Source organism: Eretmochelys imbricata, chromosome 6 (genome assembly GCF_965152235.1).
Source record: "Eretmochelys imbricata isolate rEreImb1 chromosome 6, rEreImb1.hap1, whole genome shotgun sequence".
Taxonomy (NCBI): Eukaryota; Metazoa; Chordata; order Testudines; family Cheloniidae; genus Eretmochelys; species Eretmochelys imbricata.
In genome coordinates this window covers 38,832,572-38,858,591 of record NC_135577.1, presented here as the reverse complement: position 1 = coordinate 38,858,591, position 26,020 = coordinate 38,832,572, and the positions used below count along the sequence as shown (strand labels likewise).

The window sequence follows — 26,020 nt, the reverse complement described above, 5'->3', positions numbered from 1 at the left end:
ATATTGAATTTATTTCCACATATTAAGTATCCTCACACCTTCTTGTCAACTGTCTAAATAGGCCATTTTGATTATCACTACAAAAGTTTTTTTTTTCTTCTGCTGATAATAGCTCATCTTAATTAATTAGCCTCTTACAGTTTGTATGGCAAATTCCACCTTCTCTGTATGTGTGTATAATATATCTTCTTCCTATATGTTCCATTCAATGCATCCAATGAAGTGGGCTGTAGCCCACGAAAGCTTATGCTCTAATAAATTTGTTAGTCTCTAAGGTGCCACAAGTACCTCCTGTTTTTTAAGTACGTTAGGTGCTTTTGAAAATTCTATTCTTTGTCATCTTATTTTCTTGTCTTTGACTGCCATGGAAATTGAAAAGTGTGAGGAGATAAATCTTGTTTTCCAAACACGACGCGAGACTGGTATGAGAATCACTTTTGCTATTTCTATCCAAAGCATGCCATGCTCTACTATAGATTTCTAATACTTCAGAAAATAAACTCAGCTCACTTGCTTAAGCAAAAGCCTTGGCCAAATGTTTCTAGTTTAGTATGTGGCTCAGTTTAGATATTGTCTTCTGTGCTGGATTCCAACTAGATCACATCACTTTCCATTCAACGTTGTTCACTTTGCAGCATGCGTTCTCTTCCAAAATTAACAGTTGCTACAATGTGCAAAGAAAACTTTCAAGGTGCATTTCACATGATAGGAAAGAAGTTGACTGTCTCTGTTAACGCAGCAACAGAAGTGGATTTCTCAAGCCTTTTATAGGATTCCATGTTGGGAAAGTATATTTTGCTGAATAATGCATTATAAAAAGCTTTGTTAATCTAAATCACTGCATCGTAATATTAAAATCAATCTCTGTCTGGGTAAGTGTTCTGGAATTCAGGCACTCAGCCACAGGACTGCAGAAAACTCTATGAAAAGATTTTATCTGATATTCTGTTTTCTATTGTGTCATCTGAAGATTTGTGTAGGATTATGTGCTTGTGCTTAATTCAGCCTCCACATACTCCAGCTTGGTGTCTTGGCCATGAAATAGCTCAGCCACAAACATTCTCCTGAAAAAAATATTCTCTAGTAGTTTATATGGAAGAACATTTAGGAAAAATAGCTGCAAAATTCATTGACATCCTTGGAAGGATACACACAGTGGAGGGGGTAGAAAAGGTTGCTTTCCTCTTACATTTGCAGTCAAGTTGTTTGTTTTGCTATTGCAGAAAAATCAATCTCTTTTCAGCTATTTTCTTCTTCATAGAGCATTCTGTTGAACTTGAAAATGTTTTCACTCTAATATTTTATAAATCTGTCACAATTCCAGTAATAACATATATAATAGTTATTTTTTCCAACAGTAATAAATGCTTATTTCAAACTTGTCTGCAATGCCACATGTTTTTTAAATTATAGACCGCGAGTGCATAAGAACGGCCATGCTGAGTCAGACCAGTGGTCCATCTAGCCCAGTATCCTATCTTCTTACAGTGGCCAATGCCAGGTGCTTCAGACGATTAAATGAACAGTCCAGGGAAATTATCAAGAGATCTATCCCCTGTCGTCCAGTCCCATCTCCTGGCAGTTGGAGGTTTAGGGACACCATGGGGTTGCATTCCTGACCATCTTGGCTAATTGCCATTGATGGACCTATTCTCTGTGGATTTAGCTAATTCTTTTGGCCTTCATCATGTGCCATGGCAGCAAGTTCCTCAGCTTGACTGTGCATTGTGGGAAAAAATGCATCCTTATGTTTGCTTTAAGCTTGCTGCCTATTAATCTCATCAGGTGACCCTTAGTTCTTGTGTTATGTGAAGGAGTTAATAGTGTTTCCCTATTCACTTTCTCCACATCATTCATGAATTTGTAGACCTTTCTCTTTTTTGGTAGACCCCTCCCGCCCTCTTGGTCATCTCTTTTCTAAACTGAGCAGTCCCAGTCTTTTTAACCTCGTACAGATGATGATCTATACCTGTAATCATTTCTGTTACCCATCTCTGCAACTTTTCCAATTGTAATATATCTTTTTTGAGATCGGGTGACCAGAACAGTATGCAGTATCCAAGTGTGTGCACACCACAGATTTATATAGGGGCATTATTTTCTGTCTTATTATCTATCCCTTTCCTAATGATTCCTAACATTCTGTTAGCTTTTTTGACTGGCGCTGCACATTGAGTGGATATTTTCAGAGAACTTGCCACAATAACTCCCAGATCTCGAGTCGTAACAGCTAATTTAGAACCTGTCATTTTGTATGTATAGTTCGGATTATGTTTTTCAATGTACATAACTTGCACTTATCAATATTGAATTTCATTTTCCATTTTGTTGCCCAATCACTCAGTTTTACGAGATCCCTGTGTAACTCTTTGTGGTCTGCTTTGGACTTAACTATCTTGAGTAATTTAGTATCATCTGCAAACTTTGCCACCTCAGTGTTCACCCTGTTTTCTAAATCTTTAATTCATATGTTCTACGGGACTGGACCTAGTACAGCTCCTCTGGGGACCCTGCTATTTACCTCTCTCCAACTGTGAAAACTGACCATTTATTCCTACCCTTTGTATTCTATCTTTTAACCAGTTACTGATCCATGAGTGGCTTTTTCCTCTTATCCCATGACAGCTTACTTTATTTAAGAACCTTTGATGAGGGACCTCATCAAAGGCTTACTTAAAGTCCAAGTACATTATATCAACTAGATCACTGTTGTCCTCATGCTTTTTGACTGTCTCAAACATTTTTAATAGTTTGATACATGATTTCCCTTTACAAAAGCTGTGTTGACTCTTCCCTAACATATAGTATTTATTTATGTCTGATAGTTCTGTGGTTTACTATAGTTTCAACCTATTTTTCTGGTACTGAAGTTAGGCCTACCGGCCTGCAATTGCCAGGATCGCCTCTGAAGCCCTTTTTTCGCTACTCTCTAACCATCTGGTACAGAGTCTGATTTAAGTGATAGGTTACATACCTCAGATGTTAGTTCTGCAATTTCATATTTGAATTTCTTCAGAACTCTTGGGTCCTTATTACTGTTTAATTCCTGTTTATTTTTTTAAAAATCCTTAAAAGTAAAATCTATTACTGTTTACAGTAATTAAAAAAACTTTAAATTATACTTTTGAGTGAATGTGGCTCTTAAATAAGATATAGAGTCATCTTGAATCTGTACTGAAAGTGTAAACTCCTTGGGCAGGGACTTTTGTCCACATAAATGTTAGTATTACATTAGTTCACTGCTAGTGTTTTATACAAATAATAGTAATTAGGGGGGAAACTCTGCTGTTCTTTCAGGAGCTGCTAAGTCGAACGTCACTAGAGACTCAGAAACTAGATCTAATGGCAGAGGTTTCAGATCTGAAGATTAAGTTGGTTGGCATGGAAAAGGAACAGAGTGAATATGAAGAGAAGCAGAACAAAGCTGAGGTGAGTCTCAGTTAGTTCCTTGTTTACTTTCTGATGCTAAGTCTCATGCATGTACGTTATACTGTAGTTCTGAGAAGCACTTGAGCTGAAATACGTGTGCAACAGCTGCCTCCCGCTTACAGAGCACTGTCTGTACCTTTGGTAATCTGCCCTAGTTGCTACTGTATTTATGTCTGTGTTTTCCTTTTTATACTTACTAATCTCAAAGGTTACTGTGCCACTTTAGTCAGACCCAGAGTCCATTCCAAAATCATGCATTAAAGTTGTTCATCACTTAACCCTTCCTCCTCCACAGACCTGTGGGAGAGGGGTGTAGGAATCCTTCCAAAGGCAACAATGCAGTTCTGCAGCTGCTACTGCAGTTTCAGGTCTACCACAGCTGATATGCTCCCTATTTGTGTGGAGGAAATGGCTGGTGGCTCTGCGCAATCGTCGCCTGGTCCCATACAGCAGATCTGTACTGGTTCTGAAGCACTCATGAACACCAGACCTGTGCGGTGGGAGGGCAGGATTTTCCCTTATGTGGAGGAATTATCTTTTTTGAGATCGGGTGACCAGAACGGTATGCAGTATCCAAGTGTGTGCACACCACAGATTTATATAGGGGCATTGTTTTCTGTCCTGTTATCTATCCGTTTCTTAATTATTCCCAGCATTCTGTTCGTTTTTTTGACTGGCGCTGCACATTGAGTGGATGTTTTCAGAGAACTATCCACAATGACTCCAAGATCTCTTTCTTACATGGGGTGTTTACTGAGTTTACTTAGGAGAGATTTGAAATTCAGGTTGTGTAAAATATCTGTCCTCCGTAATGCTTCCAACAAACTGTTGGACATGTACTGACCTTACATAGGTTAGCTATGGGAGCTGTAATTTACTGCTCACTTCTAGGTTTGGAATTTGGGTTTTTTGATCTTCCCAAGGCTTCTGAAAGTTTGATAGCATTAAGGAGGATAAATTTTGGCAGTGGTTGACGGCCAAGTAAGTAACAACAGCCCCTTTATCATCTTTGGCCTCCCCATGATTTTTCACTCAGAACTATCAGTGTTTTAAGTGTAGAATCCCATGTAACCCTAAGGTCTAAGCAGGCCTGTGTAATCTACTTCACAAGGAAATCGCCAAATGTCTCACTAAGAGATAGTTGCTCCCAAGAATCCAAACCCTCCATCAGAATGGGGTGATCCCATATCCTTTGGATTGTGTCAGGGGTTTTCAACATGGGGGTCATGACTACCTTGCCCTATTCTAAGTGATAGGGAAGGTTCTAGTTTGGTGGGGATGGTTGAGAAACGTTGGGTTAAAGTATGTGCCAAACTATCAACTGCTCTAGGGTTGGTAGACCTGACCCCCACCATAACCCCAGTATGAGGGTCAGTTTTATCCCGGCTGCTAAGAGACCACCACCCAAAGTTGTGATCCTGTATAGCCAAAGTAAGAAAAACTGAGACTGACCTGTGCTGATGTTTGAGGAGTCACACTGTGGCCCACCTGATTGCTTCAGAGAGCCAAACCTGTGCAAACCAACACTGACTGAGCAAAATAACCATAATGTACATAGCACCCAGTAGTAACTGCATCTGTTAAATGAAATTGAAGCTGCAATAAACATTTGGAACAGGCGAGGTGCATGGGAGTGTGGGTGAAGATGCAGGAGGCCAGAGGAAAGAGGCTGCGTTCACCAGCCACTACCTTTTCTGGGCAGCACCATACCATCCGCCAGCCAATCACTGTGCTCTAGACTGGGGCTGGGATTGACCAAGGTAGGTGTGACATTGATTGATGGGACACTGTGTTAACACTACCCAGAGGGGATGGTGCTGAGCCCTACCCCAGCACCAATGCTATTTTACTCCAGAGGCATTCTCTAGCTAAGCCGTTTTAAATTGCCTGCAAATTATATTGCATATTCAAACTTGCCTCTTGCAATTGGATTTTTTAAATGAGGATCCAAAACACAGGATAATTCAATTAAAACATATTTGTAATTTTTAATTCTGTGTTTTATATTTGAAACCAGCTGTTTCCCATCAGCTAGATAGAATTTATTAAATTATATCTCTAGTATTAGGGGAAGATCATGCAAATTAAGATATACTTCTGGGAGTGACTCTGAGTTTTATCTCTCAAATCCAGTTCACTTTGTCCTGCACAACATGCAGCTGTGGTTTGGTTTTGATTTTACTTAGTAACAAAGAGTCCATTGAGTATCTCTAAGCTCCCCTCAAAGGTATTAATTTCACACTGAATGCCACTTGTCACTGGCTCTTCAAAAGCACGTGCTAAATTGAAAGTGCTATTTTTATCCATGTAACAGGAGGGCCAAGAGGATAGATGTTTGTAAATGGACAGGCTCCACTCCTGAGCTTTGCAACGTTAATGTCCACTTCACAGAATAACTCTCTTCTGTCACAGTGCATCACTGTAAAGGTTTATGAGCTGGTTTCTCGAGTCCCAGCAGAAGAGTTCTCTGTACCTTTTTCCTTTCTTTAGAAGAAATATTTAATTCCTTAAGAAGGGTAATATTTAAGAAGGGCTGATCCTGGCAATTACAGACCGGTAAGTCTAATGTCAGTACGGGCCAAATTGGTTGAAACAATAGTAAAGAATAAAATTGTCAGACACATAGAAGAACATAAATTGTTGTGCAAAAGTCAACATGGTTTCTGTAAAGGGAGATCATGTCTTATTAATCTATTAGAGTTCTTTGAGGGGGTCAACAAACGTGGACAAGGGGGATCCAGTGGACATAGTGTACTTAGATTTCCAGAAAGCCTTTGACAAGGTCCCTCACCAAAGGCTCTTACTTAAATTAAGTTGTCATGGGATAAGAGGGAAGATCCTGTCATGGATTGAGAACTGGTTAAAAGACAGGGAACAAAGGGTAGGAATAAATGGTAAATTTTCAGAATGGAGAAAAGATCTCACAAAACTAAGTGATTGGGCAACAAAATGGCAAATGAAATTTAATGTGGATGAATGTAAAGTAATGCATATTGGAAAAAATAACCCCAACTATACATACAATATGATGGGGGCTAATTTAGCTACAACTAATCAGGAGAAAGATCTTGGAGTCATCGTGGATAATTCTCTAAAAAGCAAAAGGGATGTTAAGAATCATTTGAAAAAGGGTAGAGAAAAAGACAGAGAATATCTTATTGCCCTTATGTAAATCCATGGTACGCCCACATCTTGAATACTGCATACAGATGTGGTCCCCTCATCTCAAAAAAGATATACTGGTATTAGAAAGGGTTCAGAAAAGGGCAACTAAAATGATTAGGGGTTTGGAACGGGTCCCATATGAGGAGAGATTAAAGAGGCTAGGACTTTTCAGCTTGGAAAAGAGGAGACTAAGGAGGGATATGATAGAGGTATGTAAAATCATGAGTGGTGTGGAGAAAGTGAGTAAGGAAAAATTATTTACTTGTTCCCATAATATAAGAACTAGGGGCCACCAAATGAAATGAATGGGTAGCATATTTAAAACAAATAAAAGGAAGTTCTTCTTCACTCAGCGCACAGTCAACCTGTGGAACTCCTTGCCTGAGGAGGTTGTGAAGGCCAGGACTATAACAGGGTTTAAAAGAGAACTGGATAAATTCATGGAGGTTAAGTCCATTAATGGCTATTAACCAGGATGGGTAAGGAATGGTGTCCCTAGCCTCTGTTTGTCAGAGGTGGAGATGGATGGCAGGAGAGAGATCACTAGATCATTATCTGTTAGGTTCACTCCCTCTGGGATTGATCACTGTCGGCAGACAGGATACTGGGCTGGATGGACCTTTGGTCTGACCCAGTATGACCATTTTTATGTTCTTAAGCTCTGGATCTCTTGGAAATTATTTTAAAAATACAATGAGGTTATGTAAGGAGCTGCAGTATCAAGTGACCTGCTGCATTGGACACACCTGCGCTATGTGTACATAGGCATATAAGGTGGTGGCTTCCCATATCTGCCCTCAACACATCTACATAAACTTGCCCTGTACATTTTCTTCAGATTTGTATGTTTTATAGTTTCATTTGCTGGTGTAATAAAGCAACAGTGTAATTTCCAGTGAAGTTATCATACAGGCAAAACTACTTCAATGGGAGTATGTGTATGCAAAGACAGAGCTTTGTGCCATATCCTGGTACTCTTACTCACATGAGGACAGGTGGCAGAATTGGACCCACAGTTTTTAGCCATGGGAAAATGAATCTTGGAATGTTTCTTGTTTTTTCAGTAATTGTTTTCTGCTCAGAGTTTACTAGGATAAGAAGATTCAGACAAACAGTAGCAACTAATCTCTGCTTTGCCACCATTTTAGTGCTGAGTAAGAAGAGTTACGTCCCATGTATGATGATTTCTTGTCTGTTGTGGCTAAGGTTATTTAGAGAGGCACCTTTTGTTTGTATCTAGAAATTAAAACCAAAAGAAACACATTTATCTCAGGTATGTCTGTATCTCTAAGGCTATGCCTACACTACCCGCCGAATTGGCGGGTAGTGATCGATCTATCGTGGATTGATTTATCACGTCTAGTGTAGAAGTGATAAATCAATCCCCAATCGCTCTGCCATCGACTCCGGAACTCCACCAGGGCGAGAGGTGGAAGCGGAGTCGACGGGGGAGCGGCGGCCGTCAATCCCGCGCCGCAATGACGCGAAGTAAGTGATTCTAAGTCGATCTAAGATACGTTGACTTCAGCTATGCTATTCTCGTAGCTGAAGTTGCGTATCTTAGATTGATCCACCCCTCTCCCCCCCATGTAGACCAGGCCTAAGGAGCCTATCACTATGGTGTTTAGGGCCTTGCAGTCCTGGAGCTGCTAACAGGCGAAGTTGACGTACAGTTTTTTGCATCACTTGGCCTCAATCCAGATTTCATTTGCATGATCTTCTGAGCCCAGTCTGAGAGCTGTGGGGGAAAGATTGGCAAAAGAGAGAGGGCGCATTCACTGTTTCTGAACATGCTTGTGCTTGTGCTTATATTCAGAGAAAGCTCAGAGCCACAAAGTTTGATCCTGGATCTGGCTCTAAACTTCCCCAAAGTCCAGGGGAGTTTAGATCCGCTCTTTGGCCCAAATCAAACTCTAGCTATAACAGCCTTTAATGCTGAGAGAGAAAAGGCCTGGCATAGGAAAACATACAGAAAGAGATTCCAGAAGATGAGAAGCAAAACGGGAAAGATAAAAATAATGTACTCTCAGCCGTTTCCCTGAAAAAGGAGAACAAGCAGCCACAAAGGCTTCAGAGACTTCAGCTAGAGCTTCTCATTTTCCCTGTATGGACCCCTCTTATTTTCTGAGGGGGACAGGAGTTTTACCATCTCCAACTTATCAGGGATGGCCCAAGGCAAGTCCAGAGTGAGTAGACACACAGGGCCCCACGTTCCAGGAACCAGTCACTGGAGCAAGTGGAAAAGAGTTGGAAAGCAGAAGAGACCTTCCCCCAGCTGCCAAACTCCTGCATTGCCATGACTGGAATCTACAACTAGAGTAGCTGCCAGCCCCTTACCTGTGCCAATCCATATCTACAGAAGTCTGCTTGGGCCCCACGCATCTGATTTCACCAAGGATTCTACAAATCCTAGCTTGGCTCTGCCTCATAAAGGTTAGTAGTGTTCCCTGTTCCCTGCCAATGACAAATGCAGAATAAAGCTGGGATTTTCAAAGGAGGCTAAGGGAGGTAGGCAAGCGCCCAACTCCCATTGAAATTCAGTGGAAGATGAGTACCTAGCTCCCTTAGTCTCCTTTGAAAATCTCAGCCTGTAGCAGCAGCAGTAGTCAATAGGAATTTACCAGTGCAGTGTTAATTTTTTTAAAAAAGCTGCTGCCTTGTTGCGGCAATGACTGTGAGAATGGAACAAAATCCAGACATAGAAAATCTCTGGGTAGTATCCTGATTTTACACAAAGCCTGTGCTTTCCAGGAGTTCCCCTGGCAGTACTGTGATAGGATTGTGGGTTTGGCTACAGAAACACTTCCCTCCCCACTGCCCTGCTGTGTTGTTGCAAAGTTACTAATGGATGTGGTCACTCAGTCTTCTCAGCGTATGAGGGATACAGTTCCGCTCGCATTAGCTGGTGCTCCAGCAGACTGGCTTTGTTATCTACAGTCCTGGCACAGTGTAGCAAAATCTGTAAAGCCAGACTTTACAGGCCATGCAACCTTTCCTAAATGTTAAAGGGTCTGTTCATAATTTTATCTGCACTATAAAACTACTGCTAAGTGGAGGAAGGGATCTGAAAACAGCACATATTTAGGCCCTGGTTTAGCAAAGTACTTCAGTATGTGCTTAACTGTTATCCTGTGCTTGAATCATTGCCTTAGCATGAAATACCTGTCTGCCATATAACTCCTCTAGACTTTCTGATGTTCAGACCTTTGGAAATTAAAAGGGAGGGTATATATAAAGCCTTTGATCCTGCTTCCAGAGTTCTGTGCCTTTAGTACACTTCGGTTGATTCTGTAGAATATTTGCTTGTTTGGAATAGTATATGCCTAGACCCAGTAAGCTGCTCCTCTGCACAAGAAGTTCTCAGTGATCCCTACTACAATTTTAGCTAGCTTTGCATTTACTGCACTGCAGGAGAGTTTCAGGGAAGTGTAAACTTTTAAGAGGATTTTCATGTTTTGTAATAGAAAAATTGGAAATCTCCCATCCACCCCCTTTGCAGGTCTCTCTAGGTGTTCTGCTGCCCATTAACTTTCCCACTCACTTAGGTGATTGATTAATGTCATAAGATTTACTTTACCTAGGAAAAATAAAAAGCTGTAAAATACGTGATATCAATATACATGAATATTAGGAGAGCAATTCCAAATTTTTGTAATCTCTGAGGAAGCATTGAAGATTATGAGCCATTTAATTAAGGAGGGGGAATAGGACATCACATAGCTTTTACTACAGACTTGCACTTGGTTTCCTTCCCATAACTAGAAGTGTCCTGTTTTATTGACTGTTCCAGGGAAGCTGTTCCCCATCTGAATGTATTTACATGGGATTATTTTAAAATTGTGTTATCATTCTGGTGCCTTCCTTTTTAGAGCATCATTTTGGCTTCTCCAATATGTGTTGCTTAATCATGTGTGTCAGGAACCTTCCCAGGTTGGTGGGGCTAAATGGCAGAATGGATGGTTTAGGGACCTATTGTTCTTATCCTTGCTAGTATAAAGTGACCTGCTAGTACAGGGGTGGGCAAACTTTTTGGCCTGAGGGCCACATCTGGGAATAGAAATTGTATGGCAGACCATGAATGCTCACAAAATTGGGGTTGTGGTGCAGGACGGGGTGAGGGCTCTGGTTGGGGGTGTGGGCTCCAGGGTGGGGCCAGAAATAAGGAGTTCAGGGTGCAAGAGGAGGCTCCAGGCTGCAACCGGGGTGTGTGTGGGAGAAGCGGGGTGAGAGCTCTGGCTGGGGGTGCGGGCTCTGGGGTGGGGCTGGAGATGAGGAGTTTGCTCCGGGCTGGGACTGAGGGGTTCGAAGGGCGGGAGAGAGATCAGGGCTGGGGCAGGGTGTTGGGGTGTGGCGGGAGGCTCAACGGTGCAAGCTCCGGGCGGCGCTTACCTCAGGCGGCTCCCGGAAGCAGCGGCATGTCCCTTCTCCTGCTCCTAAGCGGAGGCTCAGCCAGGGGGCTCCGCTCTGCATGCTGCCCCCACCCCAAGTGCCACCCCTGCAGCTCCCATTGGCCTCGGTTCCTGGCCAATGGGAGCTGCAGGAGCGGCACTTGGGGCAGGGGCAGCATGCAGAGCAGAGCCTCTGGCTGCCCTTTCACATAGGAGCCAGAGGGGGGCCATGCCGCTGTTTCTGGGAGCCACGTGGAGTAGCCCCCCAACCCTGCTCACTGGTTGGAGCACCGGAGGTGGGGATATACCGTTGCTTCTGGGAGCCGCATGAAGCGGTCCCTGACCTTGCTCCCTGTCTGGAGCGCCAGAGCGGGGCAAGCCCCAGACCCCGCTCCCCAGTGGGAGCTCTAGGGCCAGATTAAAATGGCTGGTGGGCCAGATCCAGTCAATGGGTCGTAGTTTGCCCACCCCTGTGCTAGTAGAATGGAGGTCAACTAATTTATTTTCTGGAGTAGGATTTCTTTTGACATGGATGTCTGTAATCATAAATTATATGACAGTAGATTATAGTCCAGAATGATCACATGGCAACTTTCTACTAGTAAATGATGTTGGGTGCACATATTAATATATATATATATAACTGATCCCATTTCAGCCGCAACAAAAAAGTCTGGCTGTGGTCCGAAATTGCCCCAGAACGGCTATCAGGACTGGCCAACGTTACAGTATGGTTTCCAGTTGTCATTATATCTCTGTATCCTGCTGGCCAGATTGGTAAAGACCTGGTGCCAAATTCTGATCTCCTTCATGCTGGTGTAAATCACAAGTAACTCCACTAACTTCTCTGTCTTGGGTATTTCTAAAACATCTATCCCCTTGATATATGAGCACTAACTTAAATGGAGCTACTCTAGATTTACACCCATTTGTACCTATCTCACATAAGGGAAAATCAGGCTTGTTTCTTTATAGTTGGTCTCTTCCCAGCTTCATGTATTCCGTAGTCCTGTGACTGTGAAATAATCTTCTATGCTTCCTGCCCTTACTACTTCCTTAATCCCCCTCATTTTCTTTCTCACCTGTCTCTCTTTCCTTCTTGCAGTCAGTAGTGAACCTGATCAGTGAGCTACAGGAACAGATGTGTAGACTACAGCTGGAAATTAATAGTAAAATCCAGGAAAGAAAGTCTCAAGATAGGAAACCTGAACTGACAGCTAACGGTCCTCAGGCCAGCACGAGATCAGTGGTAGAGAGCCTCACCCAGAAGAATTGCTCCCTGTGTGATGTATGAGAAGTACACTTTAGCATAATTTTGTGCATTGTCCCTTTCTCACAAAAACTGAATTCCACTAACCAGAATTACGTTGTGAACAATAGGCATTAATCTGTGTGACTTTTTTTTTTAGACAGTGTGCTGTGTTAATAATAAACCTAGTGCCAAATTCTGCTCTTATTGATGTCTGCTTTACCAATGCACAGATCTCAATGAGAGCAAAATATGGCCCTCCTATTTTTTTTATAAAGTTTGTATTTTGCTTCTAACTCTCAAAAGCATTTCGTCATAGCCGTTCTATTTTAGAATGCCAAGAATAGAACTGTGTTTGTTTGTATTGCAGCATATTTTCTGAGGCGATCTGCCGCCGTGTATGTCAGCAGAACTGTGCCGTGACACACTGAACACAGCGAGCCACTTGAGAAGTGCTTAGCACACTCGCAGAAATAATTTGCTTTTCCTTTCATTCTGTTCATCGTATGTGTTCTGATGGAATTAAATTAATTAAAAGACGCAGTGAACGACTTCAGTTTGTCCTTTTAAAAAATCAAAAATCTTGAAGCCACTTTTTTTAATTCTCTGAAACAATCACTTAGGATAAAATATTTTTTATGTTTACAGTATAAACCTTCACTTTATTTGATCAAAACCACTTTACGTGTCAGGGTAAAAGGTACTTTGCTTAAGCTGCTTAAATATGAATGGAGGTGGAGGGACAATGGCATGCTTGAAAGCCTATTAAGATTACTTTTTAGTTCCAGGTTGCTGCATTTGCAGTGTCTCCTTAATTATTTGTGGGATCATTTCTGGAAAGCCGAACTGTAATCTGCTCATGTTGACAGAGGGTTTTGCTATTTTGATTTTTTTGTTGGTTGGTTGGTTGGTTGGTTTTCAAAAAAATTTCTGTCATTTTTTTATAGGATTTTTTTTTTATAAATATCTTCTGTTGATTTGGTACCTATTAAACATACGGCTGCTGTTTCTTGATTAATAATTCACTTCTGTCTGGCACTGACTAGTGAGTCATTAGAGTACATATGAAATGCACATTGAAGAAAAAGGTTGAAATTTATATTAAGGTATGAACAGCATCATGAAAGGGGCTCCATGTTTAAAATGCACATTTGAAGAACTGTTGTTCTTGTTTTCCCTGAGACATAGGTAGGGTTCCTTAAGGTACACGAATATGTGAGATCCATGTGTTTGGATTAGGTTTAGGGTTTGTCAGATTACAAATGTCAGTTCAAGGAAATAGTGCCCCCTTGATGCCAGTGCCAAGGTTCATCAGTAATGTTGGTCTCAGAGAATGAACACTAAGGTTATAATCATCTTAAAGGAGGAGAGGGATTCAAGAGGCAAGATATGGCCAGATAGATGGAGGTCATTAGGATCCTGTCTGGACAGCTTTGGGTAGGCCCAGTGACAAGGATAACCCCTGTACTTGGATGCCTGGTGAAGGTAAATTGGGCAGCAACGTAAAAGGCAACAAAAGTTGCATTTCAATATGATAAATTACAAAACATTACTATTCATTAAAATGAAATAATGCTTGAAAAATGTACCTACTGTGGACTAAGCCCACTAGTAAAATATACTGGTGATTTTGTTCATACATATTCCAGAACCACACCTTCTGTAATTTAAAGTAATAAGATGGTTATGTGTTGTTTGTTGTGTGCTGTTGGAAAATATGGTCAATTTTCTTTTATTTATATTTTTAAATGAGATTTATTTTCTCTCTTGGTTTTAACCTTCCTCATCTTTCTTTCCTTTTCTTTTGTAGATCATAGTGTATATTTCCTTCATTGTCTTCCGTATCTGTTTCCTCTTTCTGCTTCCACTCCCTTATAACTCTTCCCCTATGTTGTGTTCTCTACCTCCTCTTCTGTAATTTCTGTCTCCTCATGCACTTCTGCCTCCCAGATCTTTTATCTCAAAATACCATGCTCCTCTTCCCCCTTAATCTTTCAGAATCTTGCCACTCACACAAAGGACTTGGGAATTTTACCAGACTCCTAACAGCCAAGTGACTAAACATACCAAACAGGGGCAATGCCCAGGTGAAATGTCCCTCCTTCCTAACCCTCCATCCCTCTTAAACTGCTGGGAAATGGGAAGGTGCTGAGATTCCTATCTTGATGTTCTTCTGGTATCCTCCTCAAGGTGTCATCTTTTATATCAGCCTTCAGCTAGTACTTGTCCAATAAATTTGAAGCAGAGCCTCCCCTCCCCAACCAAATCACCCTGGCTGTTAGACGGGAGACGGAGTATTCTCTATGTTCCCTCTATATGTCTTATCTAGATATTTGAGGGACTTTATAAGGGCCCCATAATGTAGTATCTGAGCCCCTTACAATCTTTAACAAATGTAATGTATTTATCTTCACAATGCGCCTTTGAGGCAGGGAAGAAAAGGAAAACTCTGAGCAGCAGCAGAGAAGATTGAAGTGTCCATCTACTGATGAATTAAACAGACACGACTCGTCTGCCTGGGGGTTTAAAACCAGTTGAAGTTGAGTTAATCTGGTTCTATAATGCTAGTGTACACATGACGCAATGCATCACAGTGCATTAACTCCACACGTACAGCAAAACTCTGGAGTCCTCTAGCAAAGTGGACTAAGTTTGCTACGAATTGATTTAGTTAGATCTTTTGTTCATATGCATGCACTGCTCCAACAGCTATCCCTCAGGGCTTTGAAGTCGACCACTACTGGCCTGTCTATGTACCTATGTGCACCTTCTGCCCTGGTATCAAGTTCCCAGGACAGACCCTCCCCCATTTAAAACCAGCCGTGAGACCAGCTTTTGCCCATTTGCTCCTGGGCTCGAGTATATCAGTATTCTTGCAGTACTATAGCAATTCCACTCCACAGTCCCCACAACTTGCCTTGTGCTACTGCTTGGAGCCATGTTGAGACTCTGCATCTCATTGCCATCTGGGAGAAGAGTCAGTGCTGGAAGCTCTTTTTTTGGTCAGACATCAGGATAAAGAACTGTCTGTGGGAATTCTGAAGCAGATGTCCATGAAGTGTCATAATCAGGACTCCAAGCAGTGCTGGAGAAAGAGTACACAGCTCAGGAGGGCCCACCTTAAAATGAGGGATGCAAGGAAGACATCCACCAGGAGACATGTGAGCTGTCCATTTTACAAAGAACTGGACAGACCAGCAAAAACTTTTGGATCTTGCTTATCATCTCTGAGGTTCCCCCGAGATTGGGAAGAATCTCAAGGAGGAAAAGTCAGTAATTCATATTTTAAAAATGCTATCGTGGCCTGTCTGGAAAAAAAACAATAGCCCATTCTTTGTTTTTTTTCCATTCTCCTGCAGCCAGACCACCAAGGAGAGGGCCTCTGTCAATGGCAGAGTGCCTGGCCAACCTGAGGGGGCATAAAAGGAAGACTTGAGACAAGATGTTTGTGCAGCTCATAGGAGAGTCCCACAGAAAAATTCAAGATGGGTGAGAGGTGGAGGCAGTATCCTAGGAGCCAAAAGGAGGAAAAAATGGAGCTGTCAAACAAGACATTGGCAGCGGCCAAGGACAACATCACAGTCACCAGGGAAAGCATTACCATAACCAAGGAGAGCATGGAAAAGGACAGGGAGATGTAGAGGCAGTTCAGAGAGACTCTATTAAGCCAAAATAAGCTGCTTCGCTGTATGGTGGTGCTAGGACAGCAGGCGCTGCAGCCCAGAGAGGTGGGACCCAGCCACGTTCTTCAGCCCCTGGACAATACAAGTTACTGGGGCCACCTGCAACTCCACCTCGCTCCACCCCCCTGGAGCAGTGTTCCCTTTGCAGGGGTCAACCTCTGGGCACAGAAGAAAAATGCACCTGAGAGCCCAGCTCTTTTGAGTCCTCCAGTGCCCCGATAACTTTGAGCCACGGCACTCAATCCCAGAAATCCCACGAACAAAAGAGACACAAGCAAGGCATATACTCGTCCGTAACTTTAAGCACTGCACTTTCAGTGTTGGCTGCTCTGTTGTTTTGTTTAATATATTTTCGATTTAAAAGCTGTTGTAGTATTGCATGGGTAAAAACTTAACTTTTGATTTGTTACATGACTCTTTCTTGTTTCATAATCAAAACCATTTAAAATTCATATATTATGACTCATCACTGCAAGAAAGTTAGAAATCCCTTTAAACAATGGTAAAATAATTTATGGAGTTTCACAAAAGTACTTGAACAAGGCCCCACTTACACCACCCAGTGAACCTGAATCCCACTTCCAGGGGCTAATGGCTGGTTGTATAGCCACACGTTTTCAGGGATGAGACTCAAAATAAGAACAGTGGGCATCCCAAACAATATGTCTCTGGGTCTTTCCATTTTCTGTGGGATACTTGGCTGGCTGCTGAAACCGCTGAGCAAGATCTGGAACTCATCTTCCCACCCACGGTTAAGGCTTTCCCCTTTATCCTCACAAATATTGGATAGAACACAACATATTAATATAATGCTCAGCACACTTTTTTCTGCTGCTTCCAATGTATTCCACAAACAGCACCATCTCCCTTTCAGATGGCCACATGCACACTTGATTACCATTCTGCAACTGCTGAGTGTGTAGTTAAAAAGCTCTTTCATTCTGTCCTGATCTGTGATCTGGTCTGTGAATGGCTTCATTAACCAAGGAAGCAGGACTTAAGACAGGTCTCCCAGAATAACCAGAGAAACATATACACTGTTAACGTCCATAGTGTTCCTGGGGCCACATTGTCCTCCTTCCATTACTTTGAAAAGGCCTGAGTTCTGATCAGGAACACTTCCAGTCTACCCTATATTTATGTCTGTAATCCTACCATGGTGGTCAGCCAGCCCTTAGAACACCATGGAGAGCTATCCCTTCTTATTCATAAGTTCTGTGCCGTAGTGGGGGAATGAGGGGCTGGGAGGGGACACATGATAGGAGATGGGTTTATAAGTTGTCCTAGATAGTCTGATGGCTTTGCATGTATGAGGTTCCCAATAGTCTCCTGAGCATTACCCAGCTTTATAACTGGATGCAATAGTACCTTTTCCATGGCGTGACACTCCTGCATGAGAATATCCCAAGCAGTTGATCTCCCCAAGTTGAATTGTTTTGCCACCAACCAGCAGCATTCTGGAGTGGCCAGCTTCCTGATGCATAATGGTGACCTGCTTTTCTAGGGACACTGGGTACAGCATGTTGGTATGCTGTCGATGAAGCTCGAAGGTCAGTTCAGCAATTGTCTAAAAAAAAATGTAGCCCTTCCCACCCTGAAATTTTCTCACTACTGCTGGTCAAAGAACGATTCGTTCCTACCAAGCCCACGCTGGTTTTCCGAGGCCAGAAATGCTCTGCTCAACATGGTGGCAGCTGTGAGTACGCACAGACTGCTTGATGTGTATTTCAGCGCTCAAAGCCAAACAGATTCGGTTCTGGAGATCACAGATCGCACCGCTGAGTGTAGGATGTGGCAGCAGCAACAGCTCCTCCAGCAGCAGGAGGAAATTCAGCAACAGTGGAAACATGACACAGGTGAGGAAGAAGAGGAGGACCCTGAGCAGCTAGTTCTAGAGGACCAGTTCCTGGAGGAGTTTCAAACTGTGTGAACACTATTGGTGCAGCTTGTGTACGGCATGTTATCACCCATGCAGCAAAAAGCTGTGCATTAAGACTCCCCGTGTAGCTATATCCTAATAAAGCTGCCGAGAATCTTTTTGTTGTTGTAAATGCATCTCTTGGCTGTATCAATTAACATGGAACCTTCTATTTACTGACGGGTCTCTCTATCATCAGCTCCTCAGGTAGGGACGTAGTCTTATTTGTCTGTAAAGTGTTTGTGTATGGTGCCTGTCTGCTGAATATTGCCTCATCTGTTGGTATTTTAGGTATCTTAAATACCTACCAGCAGGGGGCTGTCTCCCTTCTGTGAACTTTAGGAGACTCTTGGGCAGCATTTCAGTCTTCTAGATTTTTTTTAAAGAGCCTCTGAACGCAACCCTTGGTACAATATAACATGGATATAAGTGGACCTGACTACTTTCATTGCTATGCACCTGAATACATCAGAGTCCGCCATCTTTCCTACACAACCAAGCAAAGTTGGTCATAACTTTGGCTAGAGAGTTTCAGAAAGGATTCCACTTAATAATATAGCAAATCAAAGTAGTTTTCACTTATTTAACTTAGGGTGCACAAATAACAAGGAACAGTTTGTTTTACATGGATGGTTCCACATTCCCTGGAGTGTGTCATGGATGAGCCTTAATTTGTGTCCTTAGAAAACAAATACTTGGTTGAGCTCTTTCTTTAGCTGTTCTTTATCTTTTTCTTTTGCAGGGTTTGCTTCAGGAACTCAAACATCTCAAAATTAAAGTGGAAGAGCTGGAAAATGAACGAACCCAATATGAATGGAAATTAAAAGCAACCAAAGTAAGCATTAAATTTAGCACTTATGAAGGACAGATTTTTCCAACCTGGAAGTGGATACTCCCTATTTTTCCCTCAATATTTACTTTTTTTTTTTTAACATTTAATATATTTCACTGATGACTATAAAATAAGATTTTGTTTGAACAATCTGTTGAATGCAGATTTTGCCTTTAAAGTTTTGCTATCCTTTTACTTAGGATTTTTACTCGTCCTGCCACCCCATTCTCCTCTCTTTTTCTTTTCCCAAAAACTAATATATTGGCTAACAAAGGAATTGTTCCATGAGCAAGCCTTCCTTTCAGGCTTTCTATTTTACTCTTTCTATATCAGTTACTAGCTTCTGGAGTAAGTTCTCTAGCTTGAAAGTCACCATTTCACAGATGCAGACAGAGACAGCAGTGGAAGGAAAAATGTAGAGCTGCTTTGGTGTACCACATGAGTAAATTTCATAGAGTGTAAGAACAGAACAGATCATTAGATCAACTTGGATTTTACCCAGTTATTCAAGTATTGAGCCCAATAACTTGTGTTCATCTAAAGCATGGACTCCTGAAAGGCATCCAGTCTTGATTTGAAGACATCAAGAGGTGGAGAATTCATGGCTTCCCTTTGAAGTTTGTTCCAATGGTTAATTACCCTCCTTGTTAAACATTTTTGCCTTACTTCTAGTTTGAATTTGTCAGGCTTCAGCTTCCAGCCATTGGTTCTTGTTATGACTTTCCCCACTAGATTAAAAAACCTTTTAATACAATTAATAATAATAACAAGGGGGAAGGAATGCAAGCCAAAATAGGGAAAGAACAAGTAAAAGACTATTTAGATAAGTTAGATTATTCCGTTGGCAGGACCTGATGAAATTCCCCTAAGGGTACTTAATGAAGTAGCTGAAGCAATCTTGAAATTATTAGTGATTATCTTCAAGAATTCATGGAGAATGGGTAAGGTCCCAGAGATCTGGAGAATGGCAAACATAGTACCTGTCTTTAAGAGTGGGAAATAAGAGGATCCAGGCAGTTAGACTAGTCAGCCTAACTTTAATAGCTGGAAAGATACTGGAACATTAAACGATTAGTTTGTAAACATCTAGAGGATAATAGGTTACTAAGTAGTAGCCAACTTGAATTTGTCAAGATCAAATCATGCCAGACCAACCTAATTTCCTTCTTTGCCAGGGTTACTGGCCCAATGGATGGTGTGGGGGAACAATAAATGTGATATATTTTGATTGTTAGTAAAGCTTTTGACACAGTCCCACATGACATTCTCATAAGCAAACTAGGAAACTGTGGTCTAAATAAAATTACTATAAGGTGGGTGCAAAACTGGTTGAAAGACAGTGCTCAAAGTGTAGTTATCACTGGTTTGCTGTCAAACTGGAAGGAGGTATTTATGGGGGTCCTCCAGGGGTCTGTTCTGAATCCAATATTATTCAACATTTTCATTATTGATTTGAATAATGGAGTGAAGAGTTTGATTATAAAATCTAGGAGGGGTTGCAAACAGTTTGGAGGACAGGATTAGAATTCAAAATGACCTTGACAAATTGGAGAATTTGTCTGAAATCAACAAGATGAAATTCAGTAAAGATAAGTGCAAAGTAGTACGCTTAGGAAGGAAAAATCAAATACACAACTACAAAATGGGGAATAACTGTCTAGGCAGTAATACTGCTAAAAGGATCTGGGGGTTATAGTGGATCGCAGATTGAATGTGAACGAACAACGTGATGCAGTTACAAAAAAGGCTAATATAATTCTGTGACAGACTATACCCTTATGTTCACCACTTTTACAAAACTATGATAAATCTTGTACAAAGTATATCTTGCAAGGTATCATTTGAAAAATCATAATTCGCTGATCACGATTATCCTGAGAAAATGTGTGGCAAAACTGAACATTATAAGAGTCTACTGTATGATGTTACTGGTTGATGACTCTGTTTCCTGCATAAATGCAAATTAAGACAAGCACACATTCCTTTCTTTGTTTAGGACAGACCTGACTTCTGCCTGGGCAGGTCAGTGTGGTTTGGAACATGTGCTAGTAACATCATACAGGGGAATCTTAACAATGTTGCCACACATATTTTAGCAGGACAATACTGATCAGAAAATTATGAGTTTTTAATGATATCTTACAAGGCATACTTTCTACAAAAATTATTACAGTAGTGTGTATACAGGGGTGTATTCCATCACAATAATAAATCCATCTTCTGAAACAGTGACAATGAACTTTCTAGGTCTTTTGTAAATGTTTTGTCAAAACAATGTGTGGTCTATTATCTTCAGAGATGATGACTGTGAAAGGGAAAAGTGGAGGAGTGTGGAGGCAGAGGAAAGGGGGCGGAGAGAGAAATAGACTTCTGGAGAGAAATGAATGGGAGAAGATATGGGACTCGAAAGGAATATAAGTGCAGAAAAAGGAAGAGGAAAATTAACTGTGGTGATTATATGCAATTGAGTAAAAGAGGAAAGATGAGAGTTTTTAGGAGAAACCAAGATTGAAGAATGGGGTTGAGGAGACAAGTCCAAATCTGCTATTAGGAAGTCTGCACTTCTGTCTTCCTATTGCTCTAGCTACTGAAATAAAAATTTGAAATATCTCCCTGGCTGGGATATATAAAGCACATTAGTCACTAAGAACGCATGGTAATCATTCAGAGGTTTAGTAAGCTGAATTCCTATATTCCATGGGGATTTGATGGCAGAAATGGTGAGCCTTTGCTGCCACCCAGCTGCCTGCTCCTTCATGTCAAAATGTGTTTTCACCTACTAAACTAAATATCTCCCCTTCTTCCCTGTCACATCATGAGTTTTTCTTAACTATAATGTCTTGAGGACCTAGTAACACCTTACATTCAAGATGCTAGATACTAAAGTGATTTGTCTATTAGAAATGTCATAGATAGATCACAGTAAATTTTTACTGAGACAAATACTTTAAGTGCTTCTAAAGATGTACAAAAATCTGAAAAATGATGCCTCTTTCTCAGATAGCCAGCTGCTCTCAGACGGACTAACATGAGATAATAGTCTCCTTATGTTGCCAGTTGGGCAAGTCTGTATGTCTGTCCCGGCTGGATTTTTGTGAAGTTTTAGTGTGTGAGATTTTACCCAGTCATAAGGGCAGCCTTACACACATATGATGTGTGTAAATTAACTATTGTGTTTGATCCATATGAATGGTTGGTTTTCCGCCCATGCATTACTTCTGCCATAATTGCCATCTAAAATATCTGATGCAGGTAAGAGCAAGTTTTCCCAAATGTCTGACAGCGGTGGTCAAACTTAGTAGAAGTCAACCCAGGACACTTTTCTTGTATTCGATTATTTATCTTTTTTAATATGATGGATGCAGAAATATTGTATCACAATAGTAGAAGCTACACCTAATCCAAACATACAATTAACATAATAAAAGTGACCCATGACTATGCTGAAAAATGCAGGGTTCTCTTTCAAAATGTGGGTAAAGTTTGGGAAAATATTTTGCTCTCTTGGAGTAGCTGTTGCAAATGACTGAGAGTTCCCTTTTAGCACTATATTGCTGGCCCATGTAAAGCCTTGTATAAACTGTTAGGAAAACAACTACCCTTAATGCTTTCTGTCTATTCCCAGATTACTTACCAAGGAAACAGCCTGATTGAATTTGATCAGGCTGTACAGTTCTGAATCCTTAAAATCCCACCATCATATTTCGTGCTCTGCAGGGCTAATACCATTGAAAAACAGTGAGTACCTGTAAAAGAAATATCCTTCCTGCAGGATAGGTGGCATTGTTAAGGATCTAAGAGTTTCATAATATTAAAAGAAGGTATCAATCAGGGCCTGGAGTCAAGTGAAGTGACTTTTTGTTTGGGAATTGAGAATGAGTGGGTATCCAATGATGGTGACATTCTGAATTTCTGTTCTGTTCTTTCAGGCTGAAATAGCCCAGCTTCAGGAGCAGTTAGCTCTCAAAGATGCAGAAATTGAACGTTTACAGAGTCAGCTCTCCAGGACCTTGGTACATAATGAAATTGCAGAAAGAGGTAAGAATAGATAGGGGAGAAATCAAAGCTGAAATGAAAACATTTGTCTTCCGTTCTGTGAAGCAGAAACTGCTCAGCATTTAAAGCAATGTAAGGAGACACAACAGTACTGCTTTCTACAGTTTTGGGGGGGATGGGGGAAAGAACGCTCTACTGACTGGCCAAGTAAGAGAATTTGGTATCCACAGAGCACTAAAACTTCTAATGCAGAGAACTTTGTTCTAAATTGAAAGACCATTTAATGTTCCTTATAGCCATATATTTGTAAAATATTAATCTCAAAGTTCTATGAAAGGATATTTCTAGTTACCTTTTTAAAAAGTTACCAAACCGTTGTTTATCATTGTCACCGTGCCTCTGTGTATCACAGCTGAGAATACCAGATTCAGGACAACCTCCTGAGAAATAGAGCAGACTCACCCCCAAACCGGTGGTTATTCTATTATTAGATATACCAAGACACAAACAAAAGTAAACTTCTGTCTCACCACACTGGTTAACATGCAGTCTCCTTAGGCATCCCACCCTTTGTTTCTCCACCCATACACTAGACTGTATAATGCGTGGTTATTTAAAACTAATTTAATCAAACAAAGGGTTCTTCTAATCCCAAGAGATCAGCCACATACTCAGGTCAATATATAACTCACATCTTACCCAATAATCACGAAGTTGCCAATCCTTTAGTACCTATAATCTAAAGGTTTATTTAGAAGATTAAAGAAAAAGGAGAGAGTTAAAATGGTTAAGGAAATCAAATACATACAATCATTACAGAGTTCTTGTATCAGGTTTGAAGCAGTGATGTTACAGAATGCTGGCTTGTAAAGATTCTGGTGACTTCCATAAGATTGGAAGATCCTCAGTCCATTGATTAGAATGCTCCTTTTCATGTAAGACCATGGTCCAGAGATCAGAGCAGGAAAGAGGCAAAATAGAGATGCTTCCAGGGTAATCATATTTGATAGATTATGACTTTTCCATTGATACCTTATATGACATACTTTGTACAAGATTTGTAGCAATTCTCTAACAGTGATAATATTAATGATATAAATGGTCATATTCAAATCATACAGCGTCATAATGACTTCCCAGTAATAGTCATGTGCAACCCCTGTGTATTCAAACATTCAAAATCATAACTTGTTAGGACTGCATCATCCCCTGGTTGGACTGAATCTCCATCAGATTCCTTTGTGTACCTCTGCACTGTCAATAGGGAACAATGCTACACAGAAGAACTGGTCCCCTTCCCTCACTCCCCTTCCATTTTCAGCCAACTTCACCAATGTTCCCTGGAGTGTTGACCTCACCCAGCTTCCATCGGATACCAGGGTATAGAAGGAGATGATGCTATAGGCCCATGACTCTCTCCCTCAGCACTGCTCCCCCTCCCAAAGAGAACTGCTGTGTCTCTTTTTCCAGAAGCGAAGGAGACAATCTAGACCTTTACTGTTGTATCTTCCATAAGGGGTGAATACCAATTCAGGCAGTGCTCTAACACTGTATTAGCCGTGTCTCGTGCTAGTCATCTGTAGAGCTTGTGCATGTTGAATGTTACAAGGTTTGTATATGACACTAGAAAATACAGTTTCCCTAACAGTGTTTTGAAACTTTAACAATTAATTGAAAAGGAAATTTTCCATTAGGAGCGTAATTTGAGATTTTCTACAAGATGTTCAAAAAAAATTTTAAAAATGAGTATTAACTACCAGTAAGTCAAGAGAGCCACACCTTTCAGTTTTCCAACTATGGGTCCATTCCTGTTCCCACTGATGTCAATGGTTAAACTCTCTGTGATTCCAAGAGGAGCAGGAGCAGGATCTAAATTTGTGAGTGCCCTAATGAAGCTACTGAATTGGTATATATTTGAATGGAATGATATGTAGTAATAGCAACATCTCCTCTAAAAATATTGCCAAATTTTCTGGTCAAACTTCTTGGTTTTCTTCTGAAGGACAGTAATGTCAAGATGTACCTATTATGCTTGAATGCATATTCTGACTAAGTTGCCATACGGTATCTAATCTGTGCTTTTTCTACAAACTTTATTTGACTTTCACCATTTACCATTGTAGCGGAACTATATAGGAGAAAGCTAAAAGAAAAACGTAAGCCTCGAGATTCACTTTTGGCATTTTCTTAATGTTCGTTTTCATACAAATTATAGCTAAAATGCACTTCTGCAGCAATAATTTAATGTCTGTTTACATTCAGTTGCTTTATCATAATGTACATGAGACAAATATTTCATTGTTTGCAGCAAGCAGACAGCTATTAGCCCTGCTTAAAGCTTGAGTCTGATTTATCACTTCAAACAAATATGAAATCTCATAGGTTGCTAAATCAAATAGCTGGACTTGAAAAGGACACTGTCAAGGTTAAAAGGCCTTAGTTTTGACCTTCATTTTTTTTATTTGCATGTAAAGCCAATGTGATAGTAGTTTTGTGCATGTGTTTCTTTTCATTTTTCTCTTTGTGGTTTTGGGGAGATAGTTTTGTTTGAAAGCCGGCTTCTTCTTTTTACCATTGAGGTAAATAAGGGGGAAAACATTGTGGTAAGGAAATAGATTTTCATTCAGACTTGTTTGGGGTTATTACAAAGAGTGAGAATGAAGTTTATTTTAAAAGTGATCAAAATACCTTGACATGGTTCTTTTGAAAGTCTAATAGCGATGAATGAAAATTAGTTCCGGGTTGATTTTTTTAAAGCTTTTTCTAAAAAAGCGGCTTTCTTTTTAAACATGTCTGATTGCTTGCTCACTGCTTGGTGGTTTTTGTATTTGTTTTGATTTAATTGTTAGTGCATCTCACATGTGGACTAAATGCTATTTTCTGCATGAGAAACATGTTTGCAATACCTTCATTTGAATGTTTGTTAATATATTACTCATAGCCAACCATTGCAAAATTATGGAACTGGCAATAACTAACTGAAATTAATAATTAAAATATTTACAAACAATTTGAATGTGAAGCTTGAATGTTCAACCTTGAACTATTCGTTGTAAAAAGGTTTACTAATAATGCCTTTTGCAACGCTAATTTTTTCCCATTTCCTTATCCATTGTATCACTGTCTTTGGGTACTGGTAGCACAGTTCTTTGTGAACCAAATACATCAATTTAAAAATGTCCAGGAGTGTGTTCCTTGCAGGGAAGCTACAACAGATAAAATACTTTTAGGCTCTGCTTGTTCGTCTACATTTGGTTAGTACAAATGGGGATGTGGGATAGTTTGTGGAAGAAGTATATGGAGAACTGATGGCAGATTTGTGCCTATGATTAGTTAAGAAATCCTATTGTCAACTTCTGT

At 40.7% G+C, this 26,020-nt stretch overlaps 1 protein-coding gene across 1 annotated transcript in view; it reads left to right on the top strand.

The window, feature by feature from the left end:
- Window positions 1-26,020, top strand: part of PPFIBP2 (PPFIB scaffold protein 2) — a 156,784-nt gene that overhangs the window by 93,294 nt on the left and 37,470 nt on the right. The window contains exons 5-9 of the mRNA XM_077820109.1: window positions 3,298-3,429; window positions 12,088-12,270; window positions 18,575-18,667; window positions 22,594-22,702; window positions 24,784-24,816. Coding sequence (XP_077676235.1) covers window positions 3,298-3,429; window positions 12,088-12,270; window positions 18,575-18,667; window positions 22,594-22,702; window positions 24,784-24,816 — 550 coding nt within the window. The remainder of the gene's footprint in view (window positions 1-3,297; window positions 3,430-12,087; window positions 12,271-18,574; window positions 18,668-22,593; window positions 22,703-24,783; window positions 24,817-26,020) is intronic.